We start from the raw sequence: 20321 nt of genomic DNA on the forward strand, positions 1-20321 counted from the left end.
ACACACACAGACACATAGACAGACATACACACACACATACACAGACACATACACAGACAGACAGACACACACACACACCCCTTTGCTCAGATCAATTTCCTGGAGAGTTTCCCCAATGTTTTCTAACTGGCTTTCTAGTAGTTTCATAGTTTTTGGTCTTACATTTAAATCTTTAATCCATTTTGATTTGATGTTTGTATATGGTGAGAGATAGGGGTCTAGTTTCATTCTTTTGCATATGTATATTCAGTTTTCCCAGCACCATTTGTGGAAGAAACTGTCCTTTCCCCTTTGCACATTTTTGATGGCTTTGTCAAAAATGAGTTGGCCATAAAGCATGGATTTATATCTGGGTTGTGTCTTCTTCTGTTCCATTGTTCTGTGTCTGTTTTTATGCCAATACCATGCTGATTTGGTTACTATAATTTCATAGTGTATTTTGAAGTCACGTAGTGTGATGTTCTTTGTTCTTTTTGCTCAGGATTGCTTTGGCTATTGAGTGTCTTCTGTGGTTCCGTATAAATTTTAGGATTGTTTTTCTATTTCGGTGAAGAATACCACTGGTATTTTGATATTGTATTGAATGTGTAAATTGCTTTGGGTGGTATTTAATATTCAACAACATTAATTCTTCCAATTCATGAGTGAGGAATATCTTTGCATTATGTTTTGCATTCTCTTCAATTTCTTTCATCAGTATTTTATAATTTTCTTTGTATAGATCTTTCACTTCTTTGGTTAAATTGACTTCTAGGTGTTTTATATTCTTTGTAGCTATTATAAATGGGATTGCTTTCTTGATTTCTTTTTTAGACTGTTTACTGGTGGCATATAGAAATGCTACTAATTGTATGCAGCTTTTGTATTCTACCACTTTACTGAATTCATTTATCAGTTCTAACAGTTTGCTGGTGGTATCTTTAGTTTTTTCTTAATACAAGGTCACGTCATTCTCAAACAAGGCTAATTTGACTTCTTTCTTTCTGGTTTGAATGCCCCATATTTCTTTCTCTTGCCTAATTGCTATGGCCAGGACTTCCAGTATTCTGAATAAAAGTGGTGACAGTGAGTGTCCCTATGTTATTTCAGATCTTAGAGGAAAGGCTTTCAATTTCTCCTCATTCAGTATAATGTTAACTATGTGTTTATCATACATAGTTTTTATTATATAGAGGTATGTTACTTCTTTACACAGTTTGTTAAGGGTTTTTATCATAAAGGGATCTGAAATTTTATCAAATGATTTTTCATCATCAATTGAAATGATCCTATGGTTTTCTCCTTGATTCTGTTAATGTGATGTTTCGTGTTTATTTATTTGCATATGTTCAACCATCCTTCCATCCCTGGGATGAATCTCATTTGATAAAGATGAATGATCTTTTTAATGTGTTGATGAATTCGATTTGCTTGTATTTTGTTGAGGATTTTTACATCTGTCTTCATCAGTGATATTGGCCTGTAGTTTTCCTTTTTGGTTGTATTTGTCTGGTTTTGGTATCAGGGCAATGCTGGCCTTGTGGAATGAGTTTGAAAGAATTCCTTCCATTTATAGCAGCACTATTCACAATAGCAAAGACTTGGAACCAACCTAAATGTCCAACAATGATAGACTGGATTAAGAAAATGTGGCACATACACACCGTGGAATACTATGCAGCCATAAAAATGATGAGTTCATGTCCTTTGTAGGGACATGGATGAAGCTGGAAACCATCATTCTCAGCAAACCATTGCAAGGACAAAAAACCAAATGCCACATGTTCTCACTCACAGGTGAGAATTGAACAATGAGAACACATGGACACAGGAAGGGGAACATCAGACACCGGGGCCTGTTGTGGGGTGGGGGGAGGGGGGAGGGATAGCATTAGGAGATATACCTAATGTTAAATGACGAGTTAATGGGTGCAGCACACCAACATGGCACATGTATACATATGTAACAAACCTGCACGTTGTGCACATGTACCCTAAAACTTAAAGTATAATAATAATAAAATTTTAAAAAAATTCCTTCCTCTTCAATTTTTTGAAGAGTTTGAGTAGAATTGGTATTAATTCTTCTTTAAATGTTTGGTACAATTCAGCAGTGAAGACATCAGGTCCTGGGATTTTCTTTGATGGGCACTTTCCTATTACAGGCGTGAGCCACCACGCCTAGCAGTATATTACTATCTCTTTAACAGGTTGCTGTAGATATTATTGTTTTTGATAGATTTGTCTTTTGGGTTTCCTACTAGCATAATGAGTAGATTGTGCACCACAATTATAGTATTCTGGGTTTGTTCATGTAGTTAATTTTACCAGTGGACCTTATATCTCGAAAAGATTTTTTTTTTCCTTAGTATTTTGTTTTTTTCAGATTGAAAAAGTACCTTTAGCATTTCTTGTATGATGGGTGTGCTGGTGATGAAATCTTTCAGCTTTTATCTGTCTAGGAAATGCTTTATCTGTCTTTTATACTTGAAGGATAGCTTTGCTGGATGCAGTATTCTTGAATAGCAGCATTTTTTTCAGCACTTTGAAAATATTGTTTCAGTCTACTGTCCTGTATGGTTTCCATTGAAAAGTATATTGCTAGACGAATTGGAGTTCCTTTACATGTTACTTGCTTCTTTCCTCTTGCTGCTTTTAGGATTCTCTCTTTGTCTTTGACTATTGAGAGTTTGATTCTTTTTTTTCTATTATACTTTAAGTTTTAGGGTACGTGTGCACAACGTGCAGGTTTGTTACATATATATACAGCCCTTCATACTAAAAACTCTCAATAAATTAGGTATTGATGGGACATGTCTCAAAATAATAAGAGCTATCTATGACAAACCCACAGCCAATATCATACTGAATAGACAAAAACTGGAAGCGTTCCCTTTGAAAACTGGCAAAAGACAGGGATGCCCTCTGTCACCACTCCTATTCAACATAGTGTTGGAAGTTCTGGCCAGGACAATCAGGCAGGAGAAGGGAATAAAGGGCATTCAATTAGGAAAAGAGGAAGTCAAATTGTCCCTGTTTGCAGATGACATGATTGTATATCTAGAAAACCCCATCGTCTCAGCCCAAAATCTCCTTAATCTCATAAGCAACTTCAGCAAAGTCTCAGGATACAAAATCAATGTGCAAAAATCACAAGCATTCTTACACACCAATCACAGACAGAGAGCCAAATCATGAGTGAACTCCCACTCACAATTGCTTCAAAGAGAATAAAATACCTAGGAATCCAACTTACAAGGGATGTGAAGGACCTCTTCAAGGAGAACTACAAACCACTGCTCAATGAAATAAAAGAGGATACAAACAAATGGAAGAACATTCCATGCTCATGGGTAGGAAGAATCAGTATCGTGAAAATGGCCATACTGCCGAAGGTAATTTGTAGATTCAATGCCATCCCCATCAAGCTACCAATGACTTTCTTCACAGAATTGGTAAAAACTACTTTAAAGTTTATATGGAATCAAAAAAGAGCCCGCATTGCCAAGTCAATCCTAAGCCAAAAGAACAAAGCTGGAGGCATTGTAATATACTTTGAAGTCAGGCATGCTACCTGACTTCAAACTATATTACAAGGCTACAGTAACCAAAACAGCATGGTGCTGGTACCAAAACAGAGATACAGACCAATGGAACAGAACAGAGCCCTCAGAAATAATGCCACATATCTACAACTATCTGATCTTTGACAAACCTGACAAGAAGAAGAAATGGGGAAAGGATTCCCTATTTAATAAATGGTGCTGGGAAAACTGGCTGGCCATATGTAGAAAGCTGAAACTGGATCCCTTCCTTACACCTTATACAAAAATTAATTCAAGATGGATTAAAGACTTACATGTCAAACCTAAAACCATAAAAACCCTAGAAGAAAACCTAGGCAATACCATTCAGGACATAGGCATGAGCAAGGACTTCATGTCTAAAACATCAAAAGCAATGGCAACAAAAGCCAAAAATGACAAATGTGATCTAATCAAACTAAAGAGCTTCTGCACAGCAAAAGAAACTACCATCAGAGTGAACAGGCAGCCTACAGAATGGGAGAAAATTTTTGCAATCTACTCATCTGACTAAGGGCCAATATCCAGAATCTACAATGAACTCAAACAAATTTACAAGAAAAAACAAACAATCCCATCAAAAAGTGGGCGAAGGATATGAACAGACACTTCTCAAAAGAAGACATTTATGCAACCAAAAGACACATGAAAAAATGCTCATCATCACTGGCCATCAGAGAAATGCAAATCAAAACCACAATGAGATACCATCTCACACCAGTTAGAATGGCAATCATTAAAAAGTCAGGAAACAACAGGTGCTGGAGAGGATGTGGAGAAATAGAAACACTTTTACACCGTTGGTGGGACTGTAAACTAGTTCAACCATTGTGAAAGTCGGTGTGGCGATTCCTCAGGGATCTAGAACTAGAAATACCATTTGACCCAGCCATCCCATTACTGGGTATATACCCAAAGGATTATAAATCATGCTGCTATAAAGACACATGCACACGTATGTTTGTTGCGGCACTCTTCACAATAGCAAAGACTTGGAACCAACCCAAATGTCCAACAGTGATAGACTGGATTAAGAAAATGTGCATATACACACCATGGAATACTACGCGGCCATAAAAATGATGAGTTCATGTCCTTTGTAGGGACATGGATGAAGCTGGAAACCATCATTCTCAGCCAACCATTGCAAGGACAAAAAACCAAACACCGTGTGTTCTCACTCATAGGTGGGAATTGAACAATGAGAACAGGTGGACACAGGAAGGGGAACATCAGACACCGGGGCCTGTTGTGAGGTAGGGGGAGGGGGGAGTGATAGCATTAGGAGATATACCTAATGCTAAATGATGGGTTAATGGGTGCAGCACACCAACATGGCACCTGTATACATATGTAACAAACCTGCACGTTGTGCACATGTACCCTAAAACTTAAAAGTATAATAATAATAATAAAAAAAGAACTGTTACTGTTGTTTATTTCTAAATAGCTTATAATTTTATTTTGATTTCCTCTTATTCAAGAGTTGCTTTTTAAAAATGTTTTAAAAAATCTACTAGTGCATAGGTTTGGTTTTTGGAGAGAGGAGTCAGGTATCTTTTTATTGTTGCTCTAATTGTATGGTGGTCAGAGAATCTAGCCTGTATTATATCTGCTCTTTGTAATCTGTTCAGATTTTCTTATGGCCTTATGTCTTAAACATTTTTTTAAAAGCGAATCTCTGATAGGGACAGAGCTGTATCCATTTCATTTACATACATATTTTAATTAAGTATTCAAATCTTCTATGTCTTTGTTTCTTCTTCATTACTCGGTTTCTGAGAGCAGTATGTTAGAATCTTCTACAATATTTATTGCTATGTACATATATTTTGTATTTCTACTAGTTTTTGCTCTCTATTTTTCTGAGTCATTAGATTGTGACTTATGTGTCATCTTAAGTGAAGCTCTTATTAATACATACTGCCCGTCTGTGTCTGTTATTTCCCCCACTTCATTTCTTTTTTGTCTAATATTAATCTCTCTATACTTGCTTTCTTTTGGTTAACATTTTCCTACTATGTATTTCGCCACCACTTTCTTTCCAGCAGTGATATTTTGATTTTGATTTGTCTCTTACAAACAGCATATAACTAGTTTTTTTTTTGCTTATTCTAACTGCTTCTGTCTTTTAGCTAATTCACACTTACTGTGACATCTGCTATGGCTGGACTTACTCTGCCTGCTTATACTTTGTATTTGCCCTTCTATTGTTGTTATTTGAGCTTTCTTATTTTTTAATTTATTTTGTTCTGCTTTATTTTTCCTCTCCCCCCTTTTTGATAATAATTGAGTTGTGGTTTTTTTCCCAAAAGGAAAAGTTTATTTTTTTCTATTCTAATGATTTGCAAATTAGTTGCTCCATTATATACTTTCAGTGGATTACTTTTACATTTTTAATAAACATGTCTAAACTTATTTTATTATCAAACTGTAGAGTTAATTAATATGTATTTCATTTCACAAATAAGGTATGGTCTTAGTATGCATTTATCTTTCTTCCTTTCCAGTTCCACCTATTAAAATTATTTTATGTAGGATTTTAATTACACACTTTTATTACATCAGACATGAACAATTATTTACACTAAATTATAAAATTTGTTTTGTGTGTGTTTGTTTACTACTATATCTTCCATCATGTATCTTCTTTCTTGGATTTATCAGTTAATTTGCTTTATTATATCCCGAAATGATTCTTTCAGTCTGTTGGAAGATTTGTATCTCTACAAGTGTCTTTATTTTTCCCTTCCACTCCAATATTTGTTTAAATGGTTATAGAAATATTGGTTCAAAAATAGTTTCCCTTAGAACTATTTGCTTCTTTGACTTCTTGAATACATGTTGCTGATTAGAAGTCTGACAGAAATGTGATTACCAAATTGTTGTAAATTACTTATTTTTTTCTTCTGAAGAACTTTCAGGATTTTCTCTTTTTTTTTTTTTTAATACTTTAAGTTCTGGGATACATGTGCAGAACGTGCAGGTTTGTTACATAGGTATACACATGCCATGGTGGTTTGCTGCACCCATCAACCTGTCATCTACATTAGGTATTTCTCCTAATGCTATCCCTCCCCTAGCCCCCGATCTCCCGCCAGGCCCTGGTGTGTTATGTTCCCCTCTGTGTCCATGCGTTCTCATTGTCCAGCTCCCACTTATGAGTGAGAACATGTGGTATTTGGTTTTCTGTTCCTGTGTTAGTTTGCTGAGGATGATGGTTTCCAGCTTCATCCATGTCCCTGCAAAGGACATGAACTCATCCTTTCTTATGGCTGCATAGTATTCCATGGTGTATATGTGCCACATTTTCTTTATGCAGTCTGTCATTGATAAGCATTTGGGTTTGTTCCAAGTCTTTGCCATTGTGAATAGTGCTGCAAAAAACATACGTGTGCACATGTCTTTATAGTAGTATAATTTATAATTATTTGGGTGTATACCCAGTAATGGGATTGCTGGGTCAAATGGTATTTCTGGTTCCAGATTCTTGAGGAATTGCCACACTGTCTTCCACAATGGTTGAACTAATTTACACTCTCACCAACAGTGTAAAAGTGTTCCTGTTTCTCCCCATCCTCTCCGGTATCTGTTTCCTGACTTTTTAATGATTGCCATTCTAACTGGCGTGAGATGGTATCTCTTTGTGGTTTTGATTTGCATTTCTCTAATGACCAGTGATGATGAGCTTTTTTTTTCATGTTTGTTGGCCACATAAATGTCTTCTTTTGAGAAGTGTCTGTTTCATATCCTTTGCTCACTTTTTGATGGGGTTGTTTTTTTCTTGTAAATTTGTTTAAGTTCCTTGTAGATTCTGGATATTAGCCCTTTGTCAGATGGATAGATTGCAAAAATTTCCCCCCATTCTGTAGGTTGCCTGTTCACTCTGATGATAGTTTCTTTTGCTGTGCAGAAACTCTGTAGTTTGATTAGATCCCATTTGTCAATTTTGGCTTTTGTGGCCATTGCTTTTGGTGTTTTCATTCCATGCTCATGGATAGGAAGAATCAATATTGTGAAAATGGCCATACTGCTCAATGTAATTTATAGATTCAATGCTATCCCCATCAAGCTACCATTGACTTTCTTCACAGAATTAAAAAAAACTACTTGAAATTCCATATGGAACCAAAATAAGAGCCCATATAGCCAAGACAATCCTAAGCAAAAAGAACAATGGAGGCATCATGCTACCTGACTTCAAACTATACTACAAGGCTACAGTAATCAAAACAGCATGGTACTGGTACCAAAACAGATATATAGACCAGTGGAACAGAACAGAGGCCTCAGAAATAATGTGACACATCTACAACCATCTGATCTTTGACAAACCTGACAAAAACAGGCAATGTGGAAAGGATTCCCTATTTAATAAATAGTGTTGGGAAATTGGCTAGCCATATGCATAACTGAAACTGGACCCCTTTCTTACACCTTATACAAAAATTAAGATGGATTAAAGACTTAAACATAAGACCTAAAACCATAAAAACTCTAGAGGAAAACCTAGGCAATACCATTCGGGATGTAGGCGTGGGCAAATATTTTCTCTTAACTTTTAATAACTCCCATTGTGTGTCTGTCAGTGGGTCATACAGTTTTCTTATTCTTCACACTATTTCTTTTTTTTATTATTATACTTTAGGTTTTAGGGTACATGTGCACAATGTGCAGGTTAGTTACATATGTATCCATGTGCCGTGTTGGTTTGCTGCACCCATTGACTCATCATTTAGCATTAGGTATATCTCCTAATGCTGTCCCTCCCCCCTCCCCGCAACCCACAACAGTCCCCGGAGTGTGATGTTCCCCTTTCTGTGTCCATGAGTTCTCATTGTTCAATTCCCACCTATGAGTGAGAACATGCGGTGTTTTGTTTTTTGTCCTTGCGATAGTTTACTGAGAATGATGTTTTCCAGTTTCATCCATGTCCCTACAAAGGACATGAACTCATCATTTTTTATGGCTGCATAGTATTCCATGGTGTATATGTGCCACATTTTCTTAATTTTCTTCACACTATTAATAGTCTTCCTTGAATTTCAGCAGGAGAATAATATATATTCTTAGTCTACTAGCCTGATTCTGTAAATGTCTTCATTTTTCCAAAAGGATATTCTTTTACATAATGGCATGATCTATCAGCAGAGACATTAGGTGTAATTGAATGGCTGGGAGATATTGATTGTCTACTGCCATATGACTTATTTTGTACAGTGACATATGTATAGAACTAGAAAACATGGACATCAGATCTTTGAATTCAGTTCTGTAGGATCAAATTGAAGAGACCAGAACTCTAGGTTGATATGCCATCAAGTGACTTGAGTTTTGTTGGGAGAGCTTTAATTCTAGTGGCAAGTTATCTTCAATCTCCGAACTTCTGTGTTCCCATCTATAAAATAAGGCTGTAACATCATCTACTTCATATGGAAGCTGTTTAAATAGAACAGGCACAGTACCAGGCACATGGAAAATCTCTGTACATTTTAGTAACCCCCACAATTCCCCTCATTCTACTTTTTCTGACAACACCTCTTTCTAGCTTACTATCATGCTGTGGAAAGTCAATGTCTGGTACATAGCAAATAAAAAATGAATTAAATTCAAGTAAATTGATTCGAATGTCAATGTCTAGATAATTTTCTAAGGACATGACAAATGCTTTCACTGTAAGGTGTTTGGACTCTCAATGTCCGTTCCATTGTCCTTCATCCCTGAAGATCATTGGAGATCTTCATTAGGGTGAGAGAGGGAATTTAAAAGATTTTGTAAAGTACTTCTGTTACCTTTGAAATCTCTTTCAAGTTCCAAACTGTGAAGGCCAGATCACCCCTTGTATCATCTTTCTTGATTCCTTTTTTGGAGGTCAGGACCATGTGTCCATTTCACCCAGTCTCTTTTACATATTATTTTTGTGTGCTCATGTTGCTTTCAGTGACTTAACTATCTTCAAAACATTATAAATATTAATCACTCAACTTTGTAAGAAACTAGAAAAAAACACAGCCCCTAGTGAAAAAGGCATGCCATGCAATTGGCTGTCATCAAAAGGGCTTGCCACATCCCTGAAATCCGCCATGGCTCAGGATCGATCTCAGGCAGCTAGAAAAACCCATCCAAAAAACAGCTCTGAGAGTGATGATATAATACAGAGTAATGCAGTTGAAATTTTGTGCTAGGTAATGTTTTAAAATTAGGTGCCGCGTTGCCAGCATGTTTCTAAATTGACAGTCATTGGGCAGCATTCCATAATGTCTCTACTTTTTATGTCTTAACTGAGCTGCCCAGGAACACATCAAAAGTTATAGCTTCAAATTGTTCTAATGTGCTGCTTGCCATACTGTGGTTGTCACAAAAGAAGCACTTTCATTACTTTGTGTAGCTTATAACTTTTTAAAAAAAATTACCTCTTCGAGTTGACATTTCTCATAGGTAAAATCTATCCTAATATTAAATGTGGTTACCCCCTTCAAAGTTCAGAATTTAAGCTAGTTAAAAATCTTTGTGCACTTGTTTATATTCAAGATAATACAAACCCTGTTAATTTCAACTTCAAAAGTCTTCAGAGATTTTGTAAGGACTTGAGTAATTTAGAAAACAATTTTGGTTATGTAATATTTTCATGAATAAAAATATGGCACTTCTGAGATATTGCAAAAGGGACCTAATTTGGTCTGCAGTTTAGAGTCATTTTCTCAACCCAGGGCCTTAGAAAAGTAGCCCAGTTGTTGGGCTAGATGGGGGTCTGTTGTCTGTGTGCCCAATGTGAATAATGGAGGGGTTGTATTTCTCAGCTGGTGTCTAGGTCTAAACACCTGTGAGAGACTGTTCTCCTCCCCTCTTTGTGGAAACCTGCCTTACATACCACCCTGTCCACTAGGTCAGGTAGGCAGTGGTGTCCAAACCTGGCAGAATCAAAGGAATCACCTGGGTAGCTTTAAAAACCTCACATTTCCGGTCTCCAGCCACAGAGAATCTGAATCAGCAGATAAGGAGCTGTGGCCTTGGCCACAGAACATTACTTTCTGGCTCCTTCACTGCCCTTAACACAGTTTGATGACTGCAACACATTGATCCACCCATGATGCATGGCACATGGAGCAGCATTTAAAACAGCAGCAGAATACTGTGGACAGATTGGGAGAAGAAAGAGGCCACACAGAAAGCACAGCCACAGGTAGGGGCTAAATTAGAAACTGTAAAGAATACCCAGTGCTGAGCAGGGGACAAAAGCATTGATTCTACTCCATGCCCTCCTGTTATATCCACAGACTATGAAGCCAGTTTCTGCCTTGAAATACTCTCCTCTTTCCCCACATCTGTCTTGTGACTGTGTGTGTGTGTGTGTGTTGTGGGAAATTGTTCTGTCTCTTCTTTTCTTCAGTTTCTTATCATAGCCAGTTACATAGAAAATGAGAGAGAAAGATAGAGATATGGACACTTCTGGCAAAGTGTAAGGAGACAGGAAACAGGTATTTGGGAGGAAACAGGAAGAAAAACTCTTGAAGAATATATGGAAACAGTTCCTGGTGAGTGTGGAGTAATAGTATTTTTACCTTTTATCTTCTGAAGATATCCTGACTATTTAGCATATTTTTTATCTCCCTTTCCTAAGTGGATGGCTTTATTTGTAAAGACTGGTGGCATTGCCATTAAAGATAATCCTTCATTAAAATATCCTTCTTACATAAGGAACCCTCTGTTGTTTATTCCAAATTAAGCCAGGGAAGTCCTGCATGATTGTCATTTATTCAACATATTTTTATTGATGAGATCACTAGCTGCATGGAGTTCACAGCCAGTTGGGGATGCAGATGCATAGACAGAGGATGACAGCACTGAGTGGCAGGTGCCTTGACGGGGGAAGTACAGAAGGAGGGGGAGCACAAAGGAGAGCACTTCACCTCTTTTGGGGCTGAGGGAAGGCTTCAAAAGGAAGTGCAATTTCAAGTTGTATACCGCAGGGTGAAAATGGGTGCGTCAAGCATGAGTGGCCGAAGAACTAAATATGCCAGCCTTGGGGATAAGAAAGCATGATTCCATGGCTGGAGAACTGAGAATGGTCCTAAATGGCCAGGCTGAAGACAAGAGATGAGGCTGGAGAATTAAGTGGGGGTCAGACCATGAAGGATCTTATGCATCATATAAAAAAGTTTGATGTTTATAGTGGGGTGACCCATTTCACTTACGGGTTTTATATTTAGCCCTCTTTGTCTTCTTTTTATCAAAGGCATCACAAATAAGAGGTAGTACCCTTCTATTTGTCACAAATAAACAGGAACTTCTAAAAGTAGGCATGTGAGAGAAAAGGGTTAACATAGCAAGTGTCTATTCTTAGAAAGACTTGCTTGCAAAATTGGTCTGTGGCCAGCTTTTGGGAACTGGCCTGGTAAACAGTTTCCTAAAATGACATAAAACCTTTCCTAGCTGATAACAGTGGCTTGCTGTGTCTAGATGTGCAAACCGTATGGCTTATATACAAACTTCCTCTCCTTCTGGGACTCTGGAACTTCGCTACATGCTAGGCCGAAGGTACCTGTGTGGGTAGCTTCCCAATAAAAACCTTGAATGCTAAGTCTCTAATAAGCTATCCTAGACGGAAACATCACACACATGGTGCTGCATTTTCATAGCTGGGAGAAAAGTATGCTCTGTGTGAACTTTCATGAGAAGGAGAGAATGTAAGAAAGCTAGCAGATAGATTCCTCCAGATTCCACCTATTTGTTTCCCTTGTGAGCCACTGTGTGTCCTCACTACAGCACTGTGATGTCGAAGTCATGAGTACAATTGTGTGCTAAGGCCCATGAGTCCTTCCAGTGAATCTCCTAACATAGGAGAGACCTTGAGGATCTCCAACATGCATGCTATGAATATTTACCTATAACTAGTTACTGAATGAGTGAATAAATTGAGCTATTAAAAGGTAGAAGTATTAGTGTTCATAGATATATATATATTTTTTTTTAACCAAAATTTGTTTAGCTGGTTTTATCTCTCACCATATTTCTCAAATTCTCAAAGTTGGCTGTGAATTACTTTTGACTTTTATCTTCAAATAATAAAGATGTATCAGTTTTGAAGGGGGTCAAAAGAAAGAGCTACTAGTTCTAAGAGCAATTTAAAATCAGGAGATCCAGAAAGGATTTAAATAATGGCAAGCTTCCCAAGGTAACTTCTTTCCGTTTCTTTTATCAGGTGAGGACATACTTAATTGTGCAGTTCCGGGTATACTAAAAACAACCACATTATTGTATTAGTAGTGCAACACCCGAATACAGACAGCCTATCTTGTTACATTAAAAAATACATTAGCATTAATATTTAGGGAATAAGAGTGATGGACTTGATAGTAATATGTAATTTATACTGGGAAAATTCTGCTCAAGACTTATTTAAGAGAAATTTCCTTTGGAACAATTAAAATAAATTCCTGACTTTTTAATGAGCTTCAGATCCTGCCTGAAGGAACTTAAAACCAACCAGGCAATTCTTGAATTTCTTATGGCTTCGTCTTCATTTTTGAAAATTCCTTGGAGCTCTGCCTGTGTTACTGAGTTACTGGCAATAGTGTTAACCTGTTGAGTAGTTCCGCCTTAGACGGGCCTTACATTTTTTTTTTCCTCATCATCTTTGTCTTATTCTGGACTGAGATACAAGTATAAAAATGATGGGTTTACTGCTGTCTGCTTTCCATTTGACCTTGTAGAGTAGCCTTTTCTGTGACCGAGTAGTAAAGAGCATTGCTTCTTCAGTGTGGCTGGGCTTGTTGTGGATCTTTATTTCCTATCTTATTGGAGAGGATTTACAGTTCATAAACGGACTTTAATATAGAAGTTCCCTGGAGTTGTAACTATACAATGACATAGCGATTTCCCAAAATGCAGCTTTACAAGGGTAGTTTTCTTCATAGGCTATTTACATTGGTTTTGCTTCCATTTTATTGCCTTCTCATTCTTTATTTTTCTGTTTTCTCCATTTTCATTATCATGTGGTCAGATGCTTCCCCTCAGCTGGCCATAGATACTTATTTTAATACTTATTGCACTTATGGAATGAAGTTTTATGTTTCTTGTTCATAATTTTAAAAGCAAATGAAACATTTTTACTGTATTTCTCTGTTTATAAGGACTTAATGGAAATACTTTTTATTCACGTGAACCTAGATTATTTTTGTTATGTTTGAACAAGGGATTGTTTTGTTGATTTGACTTGACTTTGTTCTCCTAGGTCAACAGCTTTAATGGAAAGTATATTTTAGATTGCTGATATAAGTTTACTTAGAATAAGTTGGTTGCCAACAAAAGTTCAGTTCTAACCAAAGTGTAGGTTATTTGTGTTGGGCCTTGTGTTTACAGGCCTCCTTAATGAAGTGAGTGTTGTGAGATTTGCTGGTGTTTGTGGTGTCATTAGTTTTAGAAGAAAAGTTCCTGAAGCTTCTTGTAGTAACAATAACCTGATAGTCTGATGTTATTTCTTCTCAAAGAGATGTAGTTGTGTCCTTTGTGTTGTGACATTTTGTATTTTCTATTTCAGTTTCCCAGTGAGGTGGTCATTCAGAGCGTACACATCTGTTCTGTATTTTAACCCACGGATGAGAATATTCATTCAAGCCAAGAGAGTTAAAACTAAACATCTTTGCTATTGCCTCTACAGACCCAGGTAACTCATCTTTCTTCAGTTATCTTCACAGAGTTTTTATTTATAAAATTGATATGCTCCCTAAAGTTGTCAAAGTGAGGACATTGACTTTGATAGTAAGATTTTTACATTGTAAACAAAATTGGAACCACATCCGGGAAGGTATGCTAAAGAGTAATTGGATGTGAACAAATATCTGGCAGTAATAGAAACATAGTGCAGTGAGCATGCTAAGTTAGAGCATCACCCCGAGTAGAAATTTGTTTTTTACTTCAGTGAATTTTAGGTGCTTCGACAGTGATTAGTTCCACTAAATGATCACAGGTCACGTATATCTTCTGTTTACACAATACATTTGAACTATTAAACCATATATATACATGTTTCTATTGTACATATAGAATGAATATATTTATAAATATGTATCTGGTTGATTTATATTTTGTGTTCTTTTTTACTTTAACATAAATGTTTTCAAGGTTTTGTTGTTGTTGTTTTGAGACAGAGTCTCTCTCTTGTCACCCAGGCTAGAGTGCAGTGGCGCAATCTTGGTTCACTGCAACCTCTGCCTCCCTGGTTCATGTGATTCTCCTGTCTCAGCCTCCCCAGTAGCTGGGATTACAGGCGTGCACCACCACACCTGGCTAATTTTTGTATTTTTAGTAGAGACGAAGTTTCACCATGTTGACCAGGCTAGTCTCGAACTCCTGACCTCAAGTGATCCACCTGCCTTGGCCTCCCAAAGTGCTGGGATTGCAGGCATGAGCCACTGCACCTGGCCATCCACCAGGCCCGGCCTTTAAATTTATATTTACATATTATAAAATCCATTTTTTCCAACCATGCATGCCATCAGAATGGTCATTTTCTTGGTGTGGTTTCTGGGTAGTCTTTCATATACACACCAAACATTTATCAGATTTTTCTGTGAGTTTGAGATTAGAGGAAAAGAAGTTATTTGAAAAAGATACTTGCACATGCATGTTTATAGCACCACAATTCACAATGGCAAAATCATGGAACAAACCCAAATGCCCATCAGTCAACAAGTGGATAAAGAAACTGTGATATATATATATATATATATATATATATATATACACACACACACACACACACACACACAATGGAATACTACTCAGCAATAAAAAGGAATGAATTAACAGCCTTTGCAATGACCTAGATGAGATTGGAGACTATTATTCTGAGTGAAGTAACTCAGGAATGGCAAATCAAATATCGTATGTTCTCACTGATTTGTGGGAACTAAGCTATGAGGACACAAAGGCATAAGAATGATACAATGGACTTTGGGGACTTGAGGGGGAAGAGTGGGAGAGGGGCAAGGGATAAAAGACAACATATTATGCAGTGTATACTGTTTGAGTGATGGATGCACCAGGATCTCACAAATTACCACTAAAGAACTTCCTCATGTAACCAAACACCACCTGTACCCCAATAACTTATGGAAAAATAGAAAAAAGATAAGATTAATTCTTGTTTTGAGGACCTTGATATCTATTGGGAGAAACATTTAATTTGTGTACACTGCCTATATATGTGCCTTTTTGCCTGAACTATTTCATTTGATTTCTGCAGTAACACTGTATGTTAGGTTATCATCACCATTTTAGAGATAAGGAAATGTTAAAAGTAGAAAAGAACTCAAAAGTTCTGGCTGTAAATTCTTTACCAATCCAAATTCAATGATTCTTCTCCTATACCACAGTAACTCTTTATTATTTGTCTACATTTGTCATCTTGTCTTATTTTCATGAAACTGCAGTTGCTGTCCTGAGTGAGGTCTTGCTATCACTCATAAAGATATTAATACTAAAAATTTTAGATCTCTGCATCATACTCCCTGACCACGCACCAATGGATTTCTCAAAAGCTTTACTTTTGATCTCTAATTATACTGCCCATCATCTTTTGAAAATAAAATATACCAATCCTGAGACTTTCCCTATAAATCAGTCCATTCATTTCCTAATAAATATCAAAGCAATGTTTCCTTTTCATCAGTCTCATTCTTCTGGGAAGGGCCAAGTGTCTCCTGGATCAATCAATACAGCCGATCTTTTCAAATTAAATTTCTCTCAGTGAGTTTGGGTAAAAAATAGTTTAAATCCATGGAAAATGTGGATTTGTCTCTATTTTATGAGGGAATTTTAGTAAATTCAGTGTAATCTACCTGAATTACTTATATCAAGAGATGGCTGCTTCCCATTGGAGTATATTGCAATGGAAGGGACTCCCACCTAAGATGTGTACAAATTTGTCTCTGGAGGAGTCTAGATCATAGAAGAAATTATTACTTTGGAAAAAATTTCTAGGTGATTTCTTAGGTCTCTTAAACATTTTATAAGTCTGTAATTCTTGGAGTCTTAAATACTGTTTATATAATAAAGACAAGTTATCATATGGTTGTGTTACTTGATTTTAGGCAACAAACATTCTTCATTAACATTGCTTAACCATAGACCCATAATGCTGAAAGGAGCCCAAATGAGTTGGGATGGATGTTATCCTGCATTCATAGGAACCGCATGGTCCTTTTTAAGTTATTCAGGGACATTAACTCTATGTTCTCTTGTTGAATACTCTGCAACATTGTGCTTCTGAAACAGAATTCATTATTGAGGGATGCTTTCCATGTGCTAACACCCCACCCATCCATCAGATGAGTAATTTTTGAACAGTGATTCTTTTGTACACCATGCATGTTATGTGTCCATTTTTGAATTTTTACAATGCTGAATTATTTAATCTTTTATTACAGTATGATAATTGGAAGCAAAATGTGGATTAGCCAAAGTCTGGATTTGAATTTAGGTTTTGTCATCTACTAGTTGTGGACCTTTGGCAATTACTTGAGTCTTACTCTTCTCCACTGTGAATTGGGAATTCCTCTGCCACTGAGGTTATTATGAGGACTAAAATAAAACAGTGTTTTATGTTAAACATAAAAACAGCAAGGTTTCTGAAAAGTTTGTAAACCAATAGTAGTTGTTATTACACAAATGCGTAAGAGCAAGTGGATGGAATGACCACTGTGTGCAAGGCTCTCTTGTGGGCATTGGACATTTGGGAAAAGCAAAAAGAGAAAATTCCTGGGCCGGGTGCGGTGGCTCATGCCTGTAATCCCAGCACTTTGGGAGGCCGAGACAGGCAGATCACCTGAGGTCAGGAGTTCAACACCAGCCTGGCCAAGAAGGTGAAACCCCATCTCTGCTAAAAATACAAAAACTTAGCCAGGCGTGGTGGTGTGCACCTGTAATCCCAGCTACTCTGGAGGCTGAGGCAGGAGAATCGCTTGAACCCAGGAGGTGGAGGTTGCAGTGAACTGAGGTCATGCCACTGCACTCCAGCCTGGGTGACTGAGTGAAACTGTCTCAGAAAAAAAAAAAAAAGAAAAAAAAGAAAATTCCTGCCCTCATGGAGCTTACATTCTAGTGGGGGAGGAAGGACAACATGTAAATTAAAATGGATGATAAAATATCAGGTAATTCTTTTTTTTAAATTTCAACTTTTACCTTAGATACAGGAGGTACATGTGTAGGTTTATTACATGGGTATATTGTGTGACGCTGAGGTTTGGGGTATGGATCCTGTCACCCAGCTAGTGAGCATGGTACCCAATAGGGATGATTTCTACCCATGCCCCCATCCCTGCCTCCCTCTCCCCTGTCTTGTATGCACCAGTGTCTGTTGTTCTCATGTTTATGTCCGTGTGTGCTCAGTGTTTAGCTCCCACTTATAAATGGGACTATGAGGTACTTGTTTTTCTGTTTCTGTGTTAATTTACTTAAGATTATGGTCTCCACTGCATTCATGTCACTGCAAAGGACATAATTTTATTCTTTTTTATGGCCGTGTAGTATTCTATAGTGTATATGTACCACTTTTTAAAAAATCCAATCCACCATTGATGGGCACCTAGACTGATTCCATGTCTTTGCAATTGTGAATAATGTGGCAGTAAACATATGAGTGTGTGTGTCTTTTGGGGCAAGTTAGTTCCTCTTAACAAAGGCCATTGCACAGGTCCACCTGAGTATTTTCATGACATAATGGCTGACTTCTATCAGAGTGAGCAACAAGAGAACAGAGTAGAACTTGCAACTTTTTAGAACCCATCTTTAAAAGTGACAGACCATCACTTTTGCCATGCCACAGGTCAGCCTAGATTTAGTGTTGGGGAGTGGGGGCACCACACATAGGCATTAATGCCAGGAGGAAAAAAAACACAGGTAACATCTTGGATAGTGGGTAGCACAGTGAGTTATGCAATAATTTTGTGGGACGATGGTTCCAGAAGGAGGGGACAGTAAGTGCAAAGACAGGAATCAAAGGCTAGTCTAGCTGGAACACAGAAAACAGATCGAAGTAGATTGGGCAGATCAGGTAAGGTCTGAAGCAACATGACAAGAAGAGGTGGCTGTATTGAGAATGGAATGACTTGAGCAGAGGAGTGGCATTACTTGACCTATGTTTTTAAAAGATTATTCTAGCTGTTGAGTGGAGAATTGATTTCATGGGAGAAGAAGAAAGGAGGGAAGTTGAGGTAGGATAGATACTATTACTATATTCTAGGAGAGAAATGAGCTTGAACTCAGGTGGTAATGGTGGAAGGGATGAAAGTTGTCTGGATTACAGATAATGTTGTGAAGGTAAAGCCAGCAAGACTTGTCAGTGGATTGGATATGGGGTGGAGAGAAAATGAGGAGTCCAGAAGGCCTTCTGAGTTTTTATCCTGAACAAAATCTTGGGAATGATAGGAGAGGTGCAAGTGTAAAGGTTAGGAGGAATGGTGGATGGAGTTCTCTTCAAATCATAGTGGACACACTAAATTTGGGAGGTCTATTCGACGTCCACATCTCTACCTATCAATATTATATGAACCAGAAAATTATTGATCCTGCCTAATTACATGTTGTAAAGAATAATTAAGGATTAGGATTATTTTTACAATATAACTAAACCAGGTAAACTTTTATAACTTAAAAGAAATAATTATGATTGAATACTACAATGTAGTTATGATTTACAACTGGGGGCTAATTTTTTCTGTGTTAATAAAAGTTCAGAACTGTAGCTTTCTTTACTTGAAGTCTGTTTTTTTTCAACTTAAATTTTAAAATACTGTATTTGATTTTGGCCAGAGTATTTTGAACAAATGTTTTAAGTGTGAAAATGAAAGTCAGTGAAAGTTTAGATTTCTGCAAGTTGTTCTGATCAAATCAGTTACCCAAAATGCTGTATTAAGTTATGCTCCATACTTCTGCAGCACAAAGCCTTGAAAGGTACTTAGTGTTTCTTCATATTTTTATTTCTCTTGATGGAGAAGTGTTCTATTTTCCTCATAAAAATAGTAAAATTAATAAAAATTTATACAATACAGAATTAGATATGGGGGAAAAATCAAATAACCAAAAGACCCTTTTACCAGTTGTGATTCATTCTGTGCTATAGCAATCTATAATGTTCCCCAAAGGAGAACCTCTGTTGGAAGTTTAATAAATATCTTTCCAGATTGTTTTCTACACAGTTATATATATGTGCACACACATGCATGCACACACAGGTTTTTTTAAACATAAAATTATGTACAACTTGTTATTTTGTCTTACAGTTATATCTTGGAGACTTTGTCATTGCTAAATATATTGCATAGCACTATGATTTATTTAACTGTTTTCTTATTGATGTACATTTAGAGTTTACAGAGCTTTGAGCATTCTCAAACCAAATATTCTAGAATTTTTCTCTCTATAATGATTTAAACCAATGTTTAAAAGCCCAGTTCCAGGAATTTTCTATAACAGATGCATATACTTTCAATTGTATTCAGAGAACCTCAGGTTCTGTAGAGCTTTTCTCACCTATGATTTGTTCTCTTTGAGTTTATGGATCTATATATATATGTATGTATTTTTTCCTTTATTGTTCTAGAGCATCTTTGCCATCACTAAAACAATGGACCTTGAAAACAGGTTTCTCAATCAGTCAAGTAGAAAATGTGCTTTTGGTAGTTTAAAATGATACATGAATGTGTGTTTCTGAGCATCGCAGTTAGAGATAATTGTTTTGGGACTAGGAGAAGTAGT

The 20321-nt window shown here is 36.9% G+C and overlaps 1 protein-coding gene across 1 annotated transcript in view; it reads left to right on the forward strand.

Moving 5' to 3' along the window:
* MORC1 (MORC family CW-type zinc finger 1) overlaps positions 1–20321 on the forward strand; it is a 172717-nt gene that overhangs the window by 28850 nt on the left and 123546 nt on the right. Inside the window, exon 9 of the mRNA XM_003261783.3 lies at positions 14104–14229. Within this exon, the coding sequence (XP_003261831.2) occupies positions 14104–14229 (126 nt within the window). The remainder of the gene's footprint in view (positions 1–14103; positions 14230–20321) is intronic.

The sequence above is a fragment of the Nomascus leucogenys genome, chromosome 21 (assembly GCF_006542625.1).
Source record: "Nomascus leucogenys isolate Asia chromosome 21, Asia_NLE_v1, whole genome shotgun sequence".
In the NCBI taxonomy this organism is placed as follows: Eukaryota; Metazoa; Chordata; class Mammalia; order Primates; family Hylobatidae; genus Nomascus; species Nomascus leucogenys.